Below are 18,998 nucleotides of genomic sequence, written 5' to 3' on the forward strand. Positions count from 1 at the left end.
TGTCTCTTTAGTATTGGAGTCTGGCTCGCTCTGTGCATGCAAGCAGAACAACACCGTAATACATTTTCAGGTTATGAGTCCGACAACACTGTAGATCGACGTTTGTTTTATTTGTATGCACACAGTATCAAATCATATTGCTTATTTAGGATCAGAGTTCATTCTTGACCTTGGATACATTGCAATTCCCTTTGAAAATTTAAATCTAACTGAACACAAAATATTAATATTAAAAGTAAGCACGATAACTGTGTGCCAACATTCATTGATTTTTCAAACAGCACACGTTTTAATACAAACCCATACAATAGTAATCAATGCTTATAAAGAATATATGTAATGACTTTTCTGTCAGCTGTAATGACTGTGACCATTCAGTTTAATCGGCTTCTTGACTTTAAATACATTCACACACCAAACAGGAAGCTGATGAGCTGCTTTTGTGAAGAATATTGACTTTCACAAATTATAACAGCAACAGTATTTGAAAATGTAAAAAATATTCTTTGCTCATTGCTGCTGTGGGGATCCTTGCCCCTTGTTCGAGTGACAGGAGTGGTGCAGAAAGCTGAATTGATCTGTAGAGGTGGAGACATGATGCAGAAGGAGGGATATTCTCAGAAAGGCGTAGCTTTAAAGTAGTCCTCTAGTGGGATGAGTGATACGCCTCCGACCCAGTCCTGCAGCCAGACCTGGATCAACTCCAGCTTCATGAAGAACCACTTGTGTCCCACTGGCCACTTTGCCATCACAGGATGTCTAAAAAAACAACAGCCACACGCAGACACACAACACATTGTTATTTTCAGGGTTGAAGGAAGCCAAACATGTATTCATGCACTACTACATCCTCCATTAGCTGAGTTACCTTGAGAACATTGCCTCCTTTGCAAACACCAGCTCCTCTGGGGCCACCTCCACCATCTTGCCTGTTAAAGTGAGTCGTGCACATCTTGGATCTTCTGGATCATACACCATTTGCCTTGAAACACGGAGGACCATGTTACCATTGTAAAACATGCACATGTAACAGAGTTTTGCTGTTGATTCCACCTCCCCAGTGACAGCCAATCATATTTATCTTTATTCATGTATCACGGACGCTCACTGGTTAGCAGGGCTCTCCTCAGCCCACATAACTATGGGCTGTGACGAAACACAGTGCCAGTGTGGGAGGATTGAGCCCATGGTAGGTTTGTTACACAAAGCACAACGTTATAACCTACTGCAACTGTGTAAACAATGTAATGTAATGATTCAGTTATCATGATATCATGTTCAGGAAGCTGGGGACAGTTTTTTTTTACATGTAACTAAATGTGTTACAGAGAGTTTATTTTGTTTAATGTTTAAAACTAGCAACCTTAGCTCGAAGGCTGAGCCAACTTGCTAATTTTACTCCGTGAAGCTGTGCCGAACGAGTGCTGTGCTTGACCGTAAGCTGACCAGTCATTTCTGTATCATTGTCCAGCAATAAAAGTCCGGTCCTGAAGCTAAGAGAGTGTCAGTCCTTCTTGCAAATAAACTACACAACACAGACAACTGTTACACATATACAGTAATAGGAATTTCTGAGCCTTGCGGTAATTTGAAGCAGGACACAATGCCTGATTTCAGTCACAGAGCAGTTTTAAATTGATATAATTTTTTATTAAATTCATTGTACACGTTTCCTCCTGGACAACTTTTAGGCTAAAAAACTGTTTCTTGCTTTAAACCCCATTGAAGTCATTTTATTAAGTCGGTGTTACATCAGCAAGTAGGCAAATCTGGCAACAAAGAGCCCAAAAAGCTGTGTCAACTTGTTTGTACTTATATTAACTAATTTGAAAAAATAAACACTGTTTAAGCACAATTTCAACTGACATAATAAAGTCCCTCAGGTTGGTCCTGCTTTATTACCTGTGTTAAAGAGGGTCTCTGTTTTAATATAGTGAGTTTTAAGACTTTCATTATTTCAGTTTTGGGGCCCAGTAACTATTTTTCCCCCCTGGACCCTTAAGCAAATTAATCTGTTCATTAGTTCAGGAAGATATTTCAAAAGTTGAGGTTTACCTGCAGAATTCTCCCTCAGCCTCCGAGAACGTGAGAGAAGCGTAGGGGTTACTTTTCAGGTCGGATACGGTGTTGTCCATTGGAGTCACATAAAAATAGATGACTCCAGTGCTGTTGTCCAGCGGTCCATCACTGACGGAGAAGATGTTCCCAAAGGGGAGACCTTTGATCTGTGCAACAAAAAAAAGTAGGAAATTACCAAATATGTCTTGGAATAGGTTGCTTAAAACCATATTCACGAAAAAAACAACAAGGATTTAACCTTGGTGTCCATGTTTAATTTAATCCATAAAATGTAAAATACAAAGATTGGTTGGTAGTTGTCGGGCTGTAGCTACCACTGAGTTCATGTCCACTAGTTTTGAACTTCAAACTATTTACATTACATTGTTACTGGCCAACTCAATTACTAAATAAAGCCTAAATATAGAGTTCAGTAGAGTATTAGAAACATTTTAGATACACAAGTTAAAGTTACTTTATTAGTACCTGGAGGTAGATTTGGTTTGCAGTCGAGTCACATACACATAGAGGCACATATCACAGGTTATCCAACTTAAGACAGTGGAAATTAAGAGGAACTGGCAAATTTAAAATTTCTCCCAGGTCCAGAAGTATCTTTAACCACATCATGTTAAGATACAGCGTAAATACTAATAGTAAAAATATAATAAAGCTTAAACCAAATAAACCAGTAAAAATTGTTTAGGTTGTTAAAACGTAATGGGTAAAAAAAATAAAAATAACAAAGAATGGGGTTTTCATTCATATGACTCGAGCAGCAGAAAAAGTACTCAGAAGTAGATATACCTGATGTAAAAAATACTCTGTCTGCATTCACCCGCATTATGCAGAATGGTCCACTTTCCCCATGGTCCTGACGGATGATTGTTTGTTTTTTTATTTGTAGTCTTATGTGCAAAATAGCCTAATAAGTTGTTCACACAAGGTATTTCTGTTTTTTCAGCTTTCTTATTACTTTTGTTGTGGGGTACTTTACAACTTTGCCATTCTCATTAGTACATAGTGGTGACCTTGCAAACCCCAGTATTTGCATAACTCCAACCTAATAGACCCACATAACTGAAGACACCTGTAAACACACCTATAAAAAGGCCTACTTCAAAACTAAAGGCTACTTGAAAGGTGCAAATGTAATTGCTTTCTACCACTGGACCTCAGTATTTCTAAAACATTTGCTACAGCCCTGACTCTAGTTTCATTTAAATCAATTAAAAGAAGATTTTGGTGTCAGTGTTACAGCAGCAAAAGAGGATAGTGCACATAAATAAACACATCAGTGATAGATGCACAATATAACAATAGCCTATGTAAACAGTAACAGAGCATGGCAGTTAAAAATCTGCTATAAACCGTTTAAAAGGGGGGGGGGGGTGACAGTAAAACACAAAACAAAGAGTTATCAGCTGTGTGTGTGTGTGTGTGTGTGTGTGTGTGTGTTACCTTGTCTAGAGTGGAAATGGTGGCCAGATGTCCCCAGTCACTGTAATGAGCTATGTATCTGGCCGTCCTGGCGGTCTCCTGGTGCGGGGGAGGACTGCTGCCGGACTTCACCTTCTCCAGCCGGTATGAAAACAGGCGAGAGGAGGAAAGCTGCGCCACATTGTCGCTCTCCGGCTTCACCAGCTCCCCGGGGCTCTCCAGACTGTCTCCGAGGACGTTTGAGGGCTGGTACGCCTGCTTCCACAGCCCCGCACCGTCCACCAGCAACGCCGGGGCGACCTCCTCCGACAGGTCCGCCTCCTCCACCACGTCGTTGGAGGACACGACCCATGACACCGAGCTCCTCAGGGTGTAGCTTTGACACACACTCAGGACACTGGCCAACACCGCCAGGGTGAAGTAACGGGCCCTCATGACCCTGGTCTGTGACAATGGCCGTCCTCAGACCACTGTTTGTTTATAACCATAGACATAAAGAGTAGACGCCTCATCGAACGTTGGGCCTATTGGCGCTGACGAGCGGTGGAGCCGCCATCTTGGCCCGGTCGCCCGCTCCACTCAGTGTAAGGACAGGACACGGTTCAGCGTATTTTAATATTCACAGTGGGATTAACAGTAATAGAATATTCTGATATATGATATATGTGATGTATGATAGGTGTTTTACAAACACTATAAATATAAACACAACAAGATAAATCATTTATAGAGTATTAATAGGCTGTATTTCATACATGAATACATAAATCTCTCTCTCACTCACTCTCTCTCTTTCTCTCTCTCACACACACACACACACACACACACTCAGAGAAAATTAAAATACATATAAATCAAGAGTATCAATACAATTAGGTCAGAGAGAGAGATGACATTTTGGACACAACTAAATACAAGTCAAACAGACACACACACACACACACACACACACACACACTTCCATTTAAAGCACTAAAAAAACAAAAACAAGAGCCGAACCCTATATGTTAATAAATATTCAGAAATGATCCATGCTCTGCCAGTCGCATAGTCGTGGTAGTGGAGAGGAGAGGGAGGGTCCACATTTGAGCGAGTGTGTGTGGTATAAAAATATATATAACATTTTGTTAAATCGATAATTTTCACACTGTTTTGTTCTTGCACAGTTTCCAATTAGAGTGTAGCTCTAATTGGTAAAGACAGTGATGTTGGAGGAGTACTTTGTATAGTATCTAAAATGACTGTGTCCTTTGTTTTTAGGCAAGGTCTAATTATGTGAATGTCTTCTTTATTACATATTTTAATGATGTAGTAATTGTATTTAATGTGCAAACAAAAACACGGGGCATAGTTCAGTAATATCCATTTTAAATTATACAAACCATTTAAGATTTTTCCTTAGTTAAATAAATGTATGATTTTTTCTTTTCATACTGTTTCAACTTCTCTGGTACAACTGAACTAAAAAAGCCTGGACTCATCAGTTCTGGTTTACAAACATGTGACGTTCGTCCTGCTTTAAGTGGAGATGTGGAGAACCAAGTAAAAATGTATGGAACATTTTGTTCAGCTGTGAGAATATCGGGCACAGAGTGGAAATACATGTTCACGCTTGCCTCGTAAACCTCTAATTCATTCTTTATAATAAACCCCACATCATGTTGCTCCTGTTTGATGAAACAGTTTAACAGCAAAGGATATTGGTCAGATTCTGCCACTTCTCCTTTGATAGACTAAACTTTAAAAAAAAAAGTGACATGACATGAAAAATTATCTCATAATTCATGTCAATGTCATGTTCAATATTTAAAAAAACAAAACTGAGAATATCTGAGGTGACCTGAGATGAACTGTCTCTGAAGTGTCTTCCTCTCATGAAACCACAGCACATCCTCCGCTGACCTACTGCTGGAAATGTGCAATCCATTTACACTAGACCACATGTACGACAACCCCTCTCCTCCCTGCTTCTCCTTTCATATCTACACAGGCACACACACACACACACACACACACAAACACACAGGCTTGCACACACACATCTGGCCGGGGGTAAATTAACTAAGATTCCCACAGAGGCTAATCTCCACGCCTCTACTGTGACAAGATAATAATAATATAATAAGGGACAGCAGCTCCTCTGGCAGCTAAATATTTATCTACCTGCCACAGCCTGAGGGACTCACTATTACATTCAAAAATGCATGGATTTATGTATAATTGTTTAAAATTGTACTGTACCGTACTGATTATGAATTGTAATATTGTAATATTAGATTAGAGCAGGAATACGCTGCACAGTGCTCTGGCATCTTGTTCCTTCTGCTGCTCAACTCAGAGGCTCAACGAGTCACTCATAGAACTGATCTGGGAGAAGGACCGATCCAAGATGGCGGCCGCATTTCTCGCGGCCCAACGTTCGATGCGGCATCTACTCTTTATATCTATGTTTATAACCTTACGTGTGTTCGCTCTGCAAACACGAGGAGGTTTCACAACCTACACATGCCCTGCACAGCGCCCCCTACGGACAAGACAAGGACATTTGTTTTATAACACATGATGGAGGGATGGACAAACTTCCTGATAATCTTCAATCCTTTACACAGAGATCTTCAAAGGGGGGTCCGGGAGCCCCAGGGAGGACCTCAGAGTCACTGCAGGGGGTCCTCCAAATTGTTAGATAATCGTTCCAATGTTTTTTGTTGTTTTTATATATATATATATATATATATATATTTCTGCAAATATACATTTACATGAATCTAACGAGTTATGAGCAAGGAGAAATTTGTGAAAAGTTAAAATAATACATTTACCCAACCTTGATGATAGGTTTACTGGATTATAGGCAAGGTGGAGATGTTCCCTCTAAGTACACTGGAGAAACTTAGAGAACAAATGATTCATTCCTGATTTATTCTGAAGTACTGTTTTTTATTGTTCAGAATTTGTCAGAATATCTGCTGTGGCTTTAGACCAACATTTTCAAAGACACAAACATACTCAATGTGTCCTAGTTTATTTCCTGTTGCAGTCATTGAAAAGGCCCATAACACTGCTGTACTAGCATGTTATTTAATTTAATTTAATTGTTTTTATTTTTTCCAAAATGAACAGGAAGTGTAGAGGCCCTTGGTTTGAATGACTTAACTGACATGTGGCAGTTTTTACTTAACTAACTTCACATGGTTACTGCACATTAAGATTTTATATAATTTTTTTCTAGGTTAACCAATGGTTCCTAATGTGAGGGTCAGGACTCTTCAGGGGGTCCAAATATAAATGTGAGGAGTTGGAAGATGATTAAATGGACAGTAAAAGACATTGCTACAGTTTTTACTCTGACTTACCTCTTTAGGTGTCTGAACTGGAAATCTTTCTATTTACTGGGCACTGTGTCTTTTAATATATCCAAATCTAAATGTATGATAAAGATTCAGCAAAGCTAAAGTTGCCATGCGTGTAGTTGCAGCCAGAGGCCACTCTAGAGTCTGTTCTGGCCCTTGGCCAAAACTCACAGGGTCCCTCAATGAGCCTTAATCACCATTATAGGGTTGTTGTTTGTTTTTCTTAAAAAGCAAGTAATTAAAAAAATCTTGCAACAGGAGTGGGCATTGGAGCAAGTGTCGAAATTGAATTAAATTTCTTTGGTCTTAAGTTTTTTGCACCCAATTAAGTATTGGCAGCACGTGTTCAATACATACTCTGGTTTCAAAAGAAAACTATATGAAAGTGATATTATGCTGATTTTAATCCAGGTCCTGGTCATGGCAGTGTGGGCACTACTCAGATAAGTGTTTCGCCTGTCTCTTGTGTCTCGATGGGAACCCAAGATTTGCAGAAGTTTCACTTTCTATGCGGGAAAACCATTTAAAACAAAATAAGAATCATATCACTGTAAATAATGTGTCTGGAGTGGGGCTAAGTTTAAGCATTGAACTCAAATGGTTAAGGGTAGGTGGTCGGGAAGCTAGTCTCACGGGAGTTTTTGCAAGTTTTCGTAGGGTTACCATGACTCCTGCCATGAGTGAGGCCTGGGTTAGAATAGGTAAAGTGTCCGTTTCATAGATGCAGTGTAACCTTCCAACAATAATCCATTTCACAGTGGTGATGTACAGCTCGGGAAAGGCCTGCAGAAGGGGCTGTAGGCCGAGATAGTGAGAAAATGGATGTCCCATGTTATGCTGGTACACTGGTGCCAAGTTTATACACAGGGAAAAACCGGGACAACAGACTCAAATGTCCTTACACTTACTTCAGTCTTGACCCACACTCCACATACGGTGTTGAAGAAATATTACAATTTGGCTATGTTAGAGAACTGTTCCACATTCACCCTTATTGCCTCATCATCACGAGTTAAACAGTTGGTTTTTTTTAAAAAAAAAAAAACATTTTTATCCATGTATGGAGAGTTTTGGCATAATTTTTGAGTATGAAGTCAGTTATTATATATTTTAATTAAGTCATTTAACCTCTCTGCAGTCACCTTACATTAACTCACTTGATAAATTACTCAAAGAAACGTAGCATTAGAAATTTTATTATTTTTAGTATAAACTAATAACAGCAGTGCCATGCTGAATCACTTAAAACATTCAGAAATACTATTTATTTAGATGTGCTTCCACTGGAGATGGATTATAATAAATGTGGGCATTTTCAATATATACTGTACTTCTCTGTCTCTCAATATAACATTAAAACTTAACAATTGAATACCAGTCAAAACAAACACAACAGAGTTAAATCAACATCTTTCTGACAGACTCAACAGAAATTCAACATAATAATTTGTCTGTCCATACTGTTGTATCTAACAGTGTGTCGGTCTGTTTTTCCCTCTCAGTCCATGGACTTATCACTCCAGGCCATTGACTTTCTTTTTGCCATTTCCATCCAGGATGGCTGGCCGCTGTCAGGCATGGACTGCAACGCTGATGGGATTGTAGGAGACGATGAACGTAATGAAGATGACACCACATTTTTCCGCAGCCATTTGTCCTCACGAGGCCTGTCTGGAACTTTGGTGGGACTTGATTCTGAAATAAAAAGCAGGTCATGTTGCTGCACATTGAGATGCTGAATACTGCATTAAGTATTTCTACAGTTGTAATTAATGTATGTCAACACACCTGCAGGTTTCACCGCTTGTGTTCCCTCCGGTTTTGTGTCTTTGCTTAGAGCCGTTGGTTTGACTGAGGCCGGGGATTCACCTTTTGTCTGCACCTCTGTTTGAGCTTTCTTCAATTCCACCTGAGGAAAAACTGAATTAGATCATCTGCTTTGGATAACCTCTCAGTATAAAACAATAGTAGTTAGAAAGAATAAATCTGCTGAAATTGCAACATGAAGACCAAACCAACATGGAATTCAACCAACTCACTAAGAATTGTGTGTCTAGCCAAAGAGCATCATTGTTCAAAAACTATTAAAGATACCATACTGTAAAAAAGTGAGATTTCCATGGTTTTTTTTTTTATAAGCTGAGGTGCGATATAAATACTGTCTCAAAGTATCAAAAGGTTCAATTCGCAGAGAAATCCACACAGCCGTTATTCAGAAACGGTGTCTTTAAACCTCTTTTTTCTGTGTCCATGCTTCAAACGAGCTATCAAGATTTCTGTACGGTCTTGATGTCACAACTATACTAAATATAAAAAGTGCAGCTACAGTGCCGTTACAGTCATTTCCCAGCTGCAATGATTTTGTAGAGAAAACCAGATGCAGCTTACTCTGAAACACTGACCAAGCAGAGCAGACTGGGTTTTTTTGGGAGGGGGTCTTAAAGAGACAGGCGCTAAAACAGAGCGTTTCAGACAGAGGGTGAATACAGGTATATTCAGACAGAAGGTAAAATAATGTGTTTTTTGAACACTAAAGAAAACATGTTCTAGTAGAAACCCCCAAAATGCAGGTATGCACCTGAAATGAGCATGATATGGGACCTTTAAAAGTTATCTTAAATTAATCAGAGTCACTACATTGCACTGGTTTACATGGATGTACTTGGCTAGACTCTCCCATTTGTATTCTCTTATTTTTGCTTTTTCATGAGATTTGCTGACAGTAAGAACAATATAGAATACACCAGTCTAATCCTTCAGTTAAACGCAGTATGAAAGATAGTTACAAAGAAGTACCACAGACCCCCTTGGTTCCAGGTGGAGTGGTCCAGTCTGATCGTTTCTCCAAAAAAGCAGCCTTCTCGCTTACTGATCCGACCCAAACTGCTCGTCTTCCTGACTGTGATGCGCCCTCTTTTTCCTGCGCAGTGACTTCTCTTTCCCCTCTCCCCGATGCAGAAACTGGAGGAGGAGCTGGAGCTGACAAAGTGTTAGAAACTGAGGTTGTTGATCTTAGCTGGTTGGCAGGGGGAAGACCTCGATTGCTCCGCGGGGGTTGCTGCTGGCCTGAGGAAAGGTAAGATTGTGCAAGAGACTGTGTGACACTCCCTTGTGCAAACTGAGATGAGGTCTCTGTTTGTGTGGAGGAGAGGAAGGGAGACTGTGCTGTGCATGGATTAGTCTGTGCAGCTGGCTGAGAGGCAGACTGAGGTTCACTGGTTTGTTTTAAGGTTTGTGGTTCTCTGGAGGTGGTCGACTGAACACGAGGCGTCTTCTGTTGCGCTGCCATTAGTGACGCTTTGATAGTGTGTTCTTGACTTCTACTTTGCACCGTTTCTGCTTTGACTGCATCAGTTTGTGGCTGATTTGCAGCCTCTAGTGGTGTTGCACTTTGAAGTATTTTTACAGTTTGCGTGTGTACCCCGGTCGGTGTCTCTGTCTGCACTTGTGCTGCTGGTTGAACCACTGTCTGCGCTCCCGTAAAATCTCTGGGAAATCTACTAGTAAAAAGTTGCTGGAGGCTTCTGGTCTTTTCCATTGCCAAGCTCATCCAGGAGACCTCAGATGAGGCCGCTTGGGGGGCAGGCTGGGGCTCGTGGGTCACTGCGGCAGCAGTTTCAACTTCTATGAGGTTTGAAGAGGTTGTTTGGATTTCTGTCGCTGTTATGTGAGAGTTGCTGGTAGATGGTGGGTCATGCTTTACTGGAAGCGAGAAGCCAGATGGGGTTGGATCTAAAGAGTGACACAGTTCAGTTAGACACACTTGGCAGCCCCGCTTGAGTGGTATTTTAACTACTATTTCAAGTACAAAGGTCCCCTGTGATCAGTACAAATCTTATCACTCTGGAGTGTGAATTGCAGTGAGCATCTGTGCAATGTTTAACTGTATAGGGGACTGAATTAGCACAGTATGGAATAAGTAAATATCTTTTCTTCTATAAGTAAACCTGAGATTACACATACAGTATTCTACATGGTAAAATAAGACTCACCTGTCGGCTGGATGTCTCTTATTTCCTGTCTTTTTAGTTTGTCAGCTTGCTCCTCGCACACCGGTGGCTTTGAGTTATGGTTAGGAGAGGCGTCAGACCGCAGTTTGATCGACAGAGATGTAGAGCGTAGTTTTACACCAAATGCTGTCTTTCCTTCATCCTCTCCGACCTCCTTTGCTTCCACTGCCTCCTCCACAGACTCCTGGCTGCTCTCCACCTCTGTATCTGTGGTCACATTTTTAGATGGTGTCACTGATTCCACCTTTTTGAGGCTGTCCCTCCTGTCCCAAGGAGGAGCCGGACTTCTGTGTAGAGCTCCTTCTGGTCTAAGTCTTCCCACAGCAGAGGGGCCCCCTCTTGAGAAGGGTTTATCCTCTGTTCCGCCGACGGCCTTGTGCTTGGCTTCCAGCACTTCCACAAAACTGCCTGACCGGGGTCTTTCTCCATCCCGGTTTTTTGTAGTGGTGATGGAGAAATGGAAGGACCCAGATCCTGGGGTGGGTCTCTTAAATCCTCTTGTGCTGTCTGTCTCACATTGAACCTGCTGGTGAACTGAGACGAAGGAAGGCGAGGGCTCGTCGGAGGAGACTTCTACCTTTTTTAGAGCATTTCTCTGGTCATAGGACATTACCTGTATCTCAAATTCTTCTCTGTTGTCCTTCAGTTCTGACTGTATAAAGGATGAGTGTGGCCGTCCACTTGGCATTGCATCCGCTGGTCTGTGAGGCTTAACTCTAAGTACCTGGGAGGGTACAGAGGGCATTCTCCCAAGAAGAGCTTGGTCCTGCTGGGAAAGCGTTATGCTCGTTGATTTGGATGCTGCCTCTGATGTGATTGGTGCCACCTCTGGGGATTTTGAAGGAAGACGCTCAGATGTAATAGGCGTGATGACCCTTTCTGGTTCTGCTTCCAATGTCACCTCCTCTCGAGTAATAAGCCGATGCTCTTCTTCTCTCACAGACTCAGGCTGGTTGATGTTGTTTAGGGTTTGTAAGTCAGAATTGGAGTCATTCTGCAAAAGGAGAAAGAGAGAATGAAGGTAAGGGAAGTGCATGAATTGTGTGTTTGTCAACTATATATAAGGTGAAACAATGTTCACTCACTGCAGGGAGTGTCTTCTTGGTGCTGGCCCTCTGGTTTCTGGGCTTGATAGACATCCGGTGGCGTGCAGCTGAGGTATCCAGGCAGGGGGTGAACTGTGCTGGAGAGCTGAAGTCCAACGGGGGCTCAACAACAGAAGAAGAGGGATTGGAGGAGACAGAAAGAGGCAAAAGGAGAGGTGGAGTCAGGGGCATTGATTTGGTTGGTGCAAGCTTGGGGATAGGTGAGAGTGGACGAGAGGATGGCTGGGACATGGTCTGAAAAGAAAGGAAAATCATACTATAACTCTGCAAATACAGGTTGAATGCAAAGATACATAAACTGTATAATTTGTGTCATAACAAAACACGTATTGATCATATGTATTCCCTAATGCATAACACCAAGCTGATCATCTCCTACATCCCTGACTTTAAATATTAAGACTGGCTGTGTTCAACAAATTCCCTGAAAAGACCAACAGCTATTAAATGAATGAATGAATACAGCAATGAGCCACACTATTACACTGGGGGACATGGTCCTTCATTACAGTGAACATGGATATGCTTGTTTATTTTGAGTTACCCCCCCCCCCCCCCACACACACACACACACACACTCACAGACACACACACACACACACACACACACACACACACACACACACACACACACACACACACACACACACACACACACACACACACACACACACACACACACACACACACACACACACACACACACACACACACACACACACACACACACACACACACCACCCTGCTGATGTAAATACTCACTAGATTAATCTGAAAATAGTGCCCAACAAAGGCACTATTTACAAAAAGCATGCAGTGTACAGCTGTTTAGGGATTACTGTGAAAGTATATTTGTGATCCATTGTTTTCAATTTGCACCTTAAGTAGAAATAAATGAGCTTGGTTGAGGCTTGGAGTGTTTCAGACACAACAAACAACAGATAAACTCCAGACAATAAACGCAGAGGGCGAGTGACTTCATTTTCTGTTCAGGACGCCATTATTTACTATATCTTTACATAGCAAATATTTGTTTACTGCTATATTAATGTTCTGAATATGGAGCACACTGCCTTTAACAATTACCGTAAACCATAGTTGCTCAAGGTGCGGCCTGCAAGCATTTTGTGCGACCCCAGAACATGAAATTAATTGCATGCACTAAATTTTAATCATCTGCAGTCCGGATATCTGCTGGCTACACTGGAAAACCGGAAACATTGCTCCCATTACTCCCAGAGGCTTCTTCACACAAATAGCTGATGGGTCCCCAGATTTCAACTGGTAGCCCCTCACGAGAGAATCACAGGAATCTAATCTAATGCTGGTAGACAATTGCAACTGTTTTTTTCCGTGTGCGTCCCTTAATCATATGCGACTCCCTTATTTGCCACTCAGTCATCAAAACTTTGCCTCAAACTAAACTAAACCCTGAGCTCAGATTTGAAACCAGAAGAATTTAGGACTGAAAGAAATGTCCAAAATTGAAAGGGATATCCCTTCTTGCAGCGTGTTGGGTTTGCATAACTATAAACATAGAAGAACCGAAATTCACACAAAGAAACACACATGGACACATTCACATAAGCGCTTACTGCACTGCAGGCATAAGAAAGACATTTGCATGCATGTTACACTCTAAAAAGAAGCTGCTACCCTGCTAAATTAAAAGGGCTATGGCTCCTGGTGAGTGTTGCACACGGATGGAGAAGAGCCAAAATGCCTGATTAAAAGTAATTAGTAGAGTCTGAATGATAAATCTACTCAGGGCAAACTCTCAAAATCCTAATGTGCCCTCAAATACTCTTATACTGAACTTGAACTGATGAATCAAGCAGATAACTGACCATGTGTCATTTAAGTGAGATAATAAATCACCTTGCTGAGGGCTCCTGAGCTCTCGGGGGAGCTGTGGGGAAGACCGCCATCCTCGGAGCTGCTTCCCAGATCCTCCGGACGTCTGATTGGCAGAACCAGAGGTGGTGGTCCCAAATGCATCTTCTGCTGCTGCAGCTTAATCTGTGACACAGAGGCACGTGTGTTTTTAAAAAAGAACTACATTTGGAAAAGCACAGCTCGCAACAAAATGCCTAGAATAAAAGGCTATACCTGCAGAGCTTTGATTTTGCTGTGTACATTCTCCTGGGATAAGACCCTGGCTGGTTCAGCCTCTGTCAGGACCAGATCAGCCAGAAAGATGCTGTCATGGGACAATGCCCGTGATCCCATCATCCCCTGGGAGCATCTGTGGTAGCAGGAGTGGAAGAGCATTGACTAGAAGCCAAACAGAAATGGAGCTGTTAAGCAAACATTAACTATCATGTTGACACTCACGCCAAATCTTCAGCGGATCCAAGTGCCTTTCCTGCAGTGATGTCACTGGCCGACTGGCTGAGTTTGGCGTCTTCCTCTGCACCTCCTCTCTTACTCCTCCCGAAGAGACGGGTTTTGAGAGACTTTAGTTTGGACTTTTTACGCCCTGACAGATTGAGAGACAGATCCAGGTCACAGTAGCTCTCACACACACACACACACACACACACACACACACACACACACACACACACACACACACACACACACACACACACACACACACACACACACACACACACACACACACACAGAACTCCCTAATCTCCTCACTTTACCTTTTATATTCATTCATCTTCGACCGCTTATCTGGGTTCGGCTCACTTTTATATTCTCTTTTTTAAATGATTACATCCGGTGCATGTCAACCCATGTTTTAGATTATCATCTATCACTGACAATAAATAGTCTTTGATGTGTGCGACTGTTTCAGTGTTATACTGATCTTTATTTTGACCGCTCGTTTTTGTCAGCAACTTGCTTTCTCTTCACCGTAACACTCTTCTATAAAACTACATGACAGATAATCTCACCTGGAATGTCCTCAGTGCTTTCTTCTGTATCTCCAGAGAAAGACTCCATCGCTGAAAGAAGTGCAGAACAGGCCACAGGAAAGTGTGTGATTAAAAAAGTGCCAGTAATGAGGAGCAACTGCAAGAAAAACCTGCAGGCGTACAGTTTTTTAGAGGCTGTTGTCACATGCTGGAGGGCATCTCAGGCGGTGTGAATACTCCAGCGGTGTCTTCTCTGTTCTCTGGCAGGCACACATGTGCAACTTAATGCACTGGTGTGATAGCCTGAAGATATGACTCTGCACTAGAGGGTCAAAGGTTTATTGGCATTATCAGGAACTGTAGCTAGGCAGGGCGTGCTGAGGAGTAGTTATGGTGGACAATATATAATCAAAGGAGCTTTAACAAGAGGACCATATACATAAGAAAGCATAAATGCATCGTCATCAAGAACAAGGAGTATCTCTTATATGACATTGCACTAGTAGGACATAAGTATCACACAGCAGTGCAGCCAGATATTTTGTGAACAAAGCTAAAATCTTGCTGTCAGACAGCTTTACTCAATGAACACTGACAAACATTCAGATCTGGGGTTGATGTTTTACTGGGTGCAAGATAAAGCGTAAAGTGCCTGTTTCCTTTGTTTTACTGCTACATCTGGCGAGCTATTTGAGATGCACCTTTTTGGTCTGTAAATCGTACAATGCTCGCTGTGTAGCCGAGAAACTGTTAACAGTGTGATCAGCATGAGCGCCTGATAAGACAAGATGTGGCAGGTTGTGGATGCAAAGTCCACACTGCACCTCATATCACCCAGCCTGCTCTCAGAATAAAAGCATACCTGATTGAAAAGAATATAAGTGTATGAGGACAAAACGTTGCTTGTGACTTACGCAGCATTTGAAACCTCTTTCCCTATGAATACATTTAAAGTTGTGAGTGGATTTCCCACCAGAGCCCTGAATGAAACTAATGTGCTCATAAATCAGGCCGTAACTCAGAGTTTTTTTTTTTACTATGGCCCCAACCAGAAACAGCGGATAATCCAGTGGATTATTGACATTGCAGAGAGATCCTTGTGAGATTTCACAGCACCATAATCCACAACAGGAGCTTAATCAGAAACTTCTCATGCCAGGTACTGCATATGTCTCCTTATCATGTTAAAACACACACACATTCACTGTTTTAGTACAAAAATGAGTGAACATACCCAAAGTCTAAGAGCAGCACTTCTGCTTCCCTTCCTCCTTGTGTGTTCTCCTCCCTGGGCCGTGTTGTCTTGTCTCAGCTGTGTCACTGTCCTTATGCTTAAACCTCAGGCTTGAGTCGTCCACATCTGCAGACGGAGCGAGTTGCAGAGGGAAGGGAGCGAGGGAAGTGGAAGGAGAGAGAAAAACAGGCAGGGAAAAAGAGAGAGAGAAGGACACTCCATGACAGGGTAAGCAAATGCACAAAGAGAAAAGAGGACAGAAGAGAAAAGGAGAGAGAGAGAGAGAGTAAGAGAGAGAGAGAGAGAGAGAGCGAGAGAGAGATACTCTATTACATTAGTGGCACACTGTGGCCCTCTGCGCTAAGCTTCTTATAAAACGCTAACCTGATTTTAGGCCCAGAAACGAGAGTAGAGGGAAAAAAATAAAGCTCCAGTTAGAAAGAGGGCAGGCATGCAGGAATTATGGCTCATAGGACTGTTTACACATTACACCGGGTTGCTAACACCCCCAGGTGATCGCCGAGGGGAGTCTACGTACGTGTGTGTGTGTGTGTGTGGTAATGTGTATCTAAGAAAGTTAAAAATTAAAAAAAAACACCAACCATGAATTAGCCATCTCCGAGCCCTGGTAAGATCCAGAGTTCAAATCTGAATGCACCAGACATTAGAGCTTAAGTGATCTTCTACAGCAGGGGTGTCAAACTCAAATTCACAGTGGGCCAAATGTAAAGACTGGGACAAAGTTGTGGGCCAAACTCAATATTTACTAAAAAAAATAAAAATAAAAAAAGACTGCAAATGTGCATGTTTTCCCTTCTCTCCAGATATGTAATGTTGAACCTTTTCAGTGCATGTCCTTGTACTTGTCGTGGTGTTTCTTATTTTATATTGTTTTGTTACAGCCATGGTGGCTCTGCAGACAAGACAGACAGGTCTTAACCTTATGATCTTGAGGGCCAAATATATTTACACAGCGGGCCAGATTTGGCCCACGGGCCTGAGTTTGACACCCCTGTTCTACAGTGTGTATAGTGTGTTTCTATAAATACACGAATGTCCAAACAACACTAATTAAGTACTTTTGAATGCATAGAATGGACCTTTGTTGTTGATTCCACTATATCTCAACTGTAAACTGTGTAATAAAGTAAAAGAAATGCCAAAACAAATAAGCTTGAAACAATAAAAAAGTAAGAGTGGTAACAAAGATATCTCCTGCACATGTTTTATCATCAATGATTCCCACTTTCTGCACATTCACACAGGATAGTATCCACAGATGGGAGCACTATCTAGGCCACTGGGCTACAAGCATTAAAAGGCAGGCCTGCAAGAAGAGGAAATCTCTGAATCCATATATTTTTGTTTGTGGCTGAGACGCTCCTCTGATGAGGCTCCTCATCATCACACAAATCCTTATCTCTCCCACCAGAATATAACCCCAGCCTGTGACATCTGGATTACACGCAACCGACCACATGTTAACAGACAACTGTGACATAAGAGACTGGGATGTGGTTTTATTTGTGGATTTATTGTCTGTAATCTAACAAGGGACCATACGTATGCTTATCTCATAATGTGATTACAGCCGATGTCCTATATGAAAGCTGCCTGCACACATAGAAATATTCTGTACATTTACAGCACAAACTGCAGCCTTTTGTTCCTCTCTCTCTGCTCCTAGAAAACAAAAGGTGCGGACGTGCGTTGCGGTCATCTCTGGTTCATGTGATTCCCTGATGGATTATAATTTTGTCCGCTCAGAGCCCAGATGAGGACTGTGCATATCGAGATTAAGGCCGATAGATAATCCGTTCACGGCGCTGTTTGAACTCAAACTAACAGTTTCCCATGAACATTTAATGAGGGAGATATTTTTCCCATGACTGTTTTTCTTTAATGGGGGAAATAGTTTTGCCATTAGGATTTGCTCCTTCAGCAACTGTACACATGGTCAATTTGCACATTTTTATACTTCCTCATAGTGCACACTTGTACATAGTATGTTATAAGTTTGTTTTATATTTTAGTAGTATTCTTTATATTCTGCATTATATATATACATTTTTATTATTCTATACATATATTTATAAAGTATGCTAAAGTTTATTCTTGTATCTGTATTGAGCTTTTTTAAAATGTATTGTGTTTATTTTCTATTGATAAAGCCTCTAGATAATCTCTTTTAGTGTCGATGCGTATATTTACTGTTCCCATGCAATGTCTGTATATCAAATATGTCTGTATAACCTGCTGCTGCTGCAACATATGAGTTTCTCTAAGTTAGGATCAATCAATCAAAAAATATCTATCTATCTATCTGAGTCTAGCCCTTTCTGTTGTGTATTACATCGTGTATTATTGGTTTTCTATGCATCTTTATGCAAATGATTGGATTCCCAGACTAAATTCTAAACTCATGTCTCAAATTGTACAGAATATATGGTCATTGTTTTATGTTCAGCATCATTCCTTGTTTTTATATAAAAAATATATTTTTTTAAACATTTTGTTTAAATGTGATTTTATGCATTTTTCCCGATGCTTTTAATGTTTTGTGTAAAGCACTCTGAATTACCTTGTTGTTTAAATGTGCCATACAGATAAAGTTGCCCTACCTGTTATTTATTTAATCGTGTATTTCTATCCTAACCCATCCGCCTCAATTGGAATCACTTTGGGGCAGCTCCTGTTGTTTTTAAATGTGTTATATACATAAAACAGACTTGACTTCTATAGACAGATACATATGAAGAGCTCTTTTCCAAAACGAGATAAAAGCCAAATTTAAAAAAAATTAGTTTGTCATGCCACTTTGCTGTATACAGAACCTATTCACTGCTTCATCAATGTTTCATGCCAAAACGCTATATTTCCTTGTTTAAAATGGTCCGCAAGATGCAGTTCCTTTCCAAACCGCGTCCAGCGCC

General features: G+C 41.3%; 2 protein-coding genes across 2 annotated transcripts; both read right to left on the reverse strand.

Annotated features, from left to right (window-relative positions):
• Window positions 1-89: 89 nt before the first annotated feature.
• On the reverse strand, window positions 90-3,978 carry creg2 (cellular repressor of E1A-stimulated genes 2). The gene is made up of 4 exons (XM_083922324.1): window positions 3,520-3,978; window positions 2,056-2,225; window positions 869-982; window positions 90-759 (listed from the first exon to the last, which is right to left on the reverse strand). Exons 1-4 carry the CDS (start codon window positions 3,931-3,933, stop codon window positions 618-620), a joined length of 840 nt encoding a protein of 279 aa, XP_083778450.1. The 5' UTR covers window positions 3,934-3,978; the 3' UTR covers window positions 90-617.
• Window positions 3,979-8,158: 4,180 nt separating this feature from the next.
• Window positions 8,159-14,919, reverse strand: cracdla (cracd like a; the record flags this gene model as incomplete). The annotated part of the gene is made up of 9 exons (XM_083921065.1): window positions 8,159-8,543; window positions 8,637-8,757; window positions 9,652-10,580; window positions 10,841-11,852; window positions 11,944-12,198; window positions 13,843-13,983; window positions 14,074-14,209; window positions 14,299-14,443; window positions 14,871-14,919. 9 exons carry the CDS (start codon window positions 14,917-14,919, stop codon window positions 8,347-8,349), a joined length of 2,985 nt encoding a protein of 994 aa, XP_083777191.1. The 3' UTR covers window positions 8,159-8,346.
• Between the last annotated feature and the right edge of the window lie 4,079 nt (window positions 14,920-18,998).

Source organism: Echiichthys vipera (genome assembly GCF_963691815.1).
Source record: "Echiichthys vipera genome assembly, chromosome: 10".
NCBI classification, from domain to species: Eukaryota; Metazoa; Chordata; class Actinopteri; order Perciformes; family Trachinidae; genus Echiichthys; species Echiichthys vipera.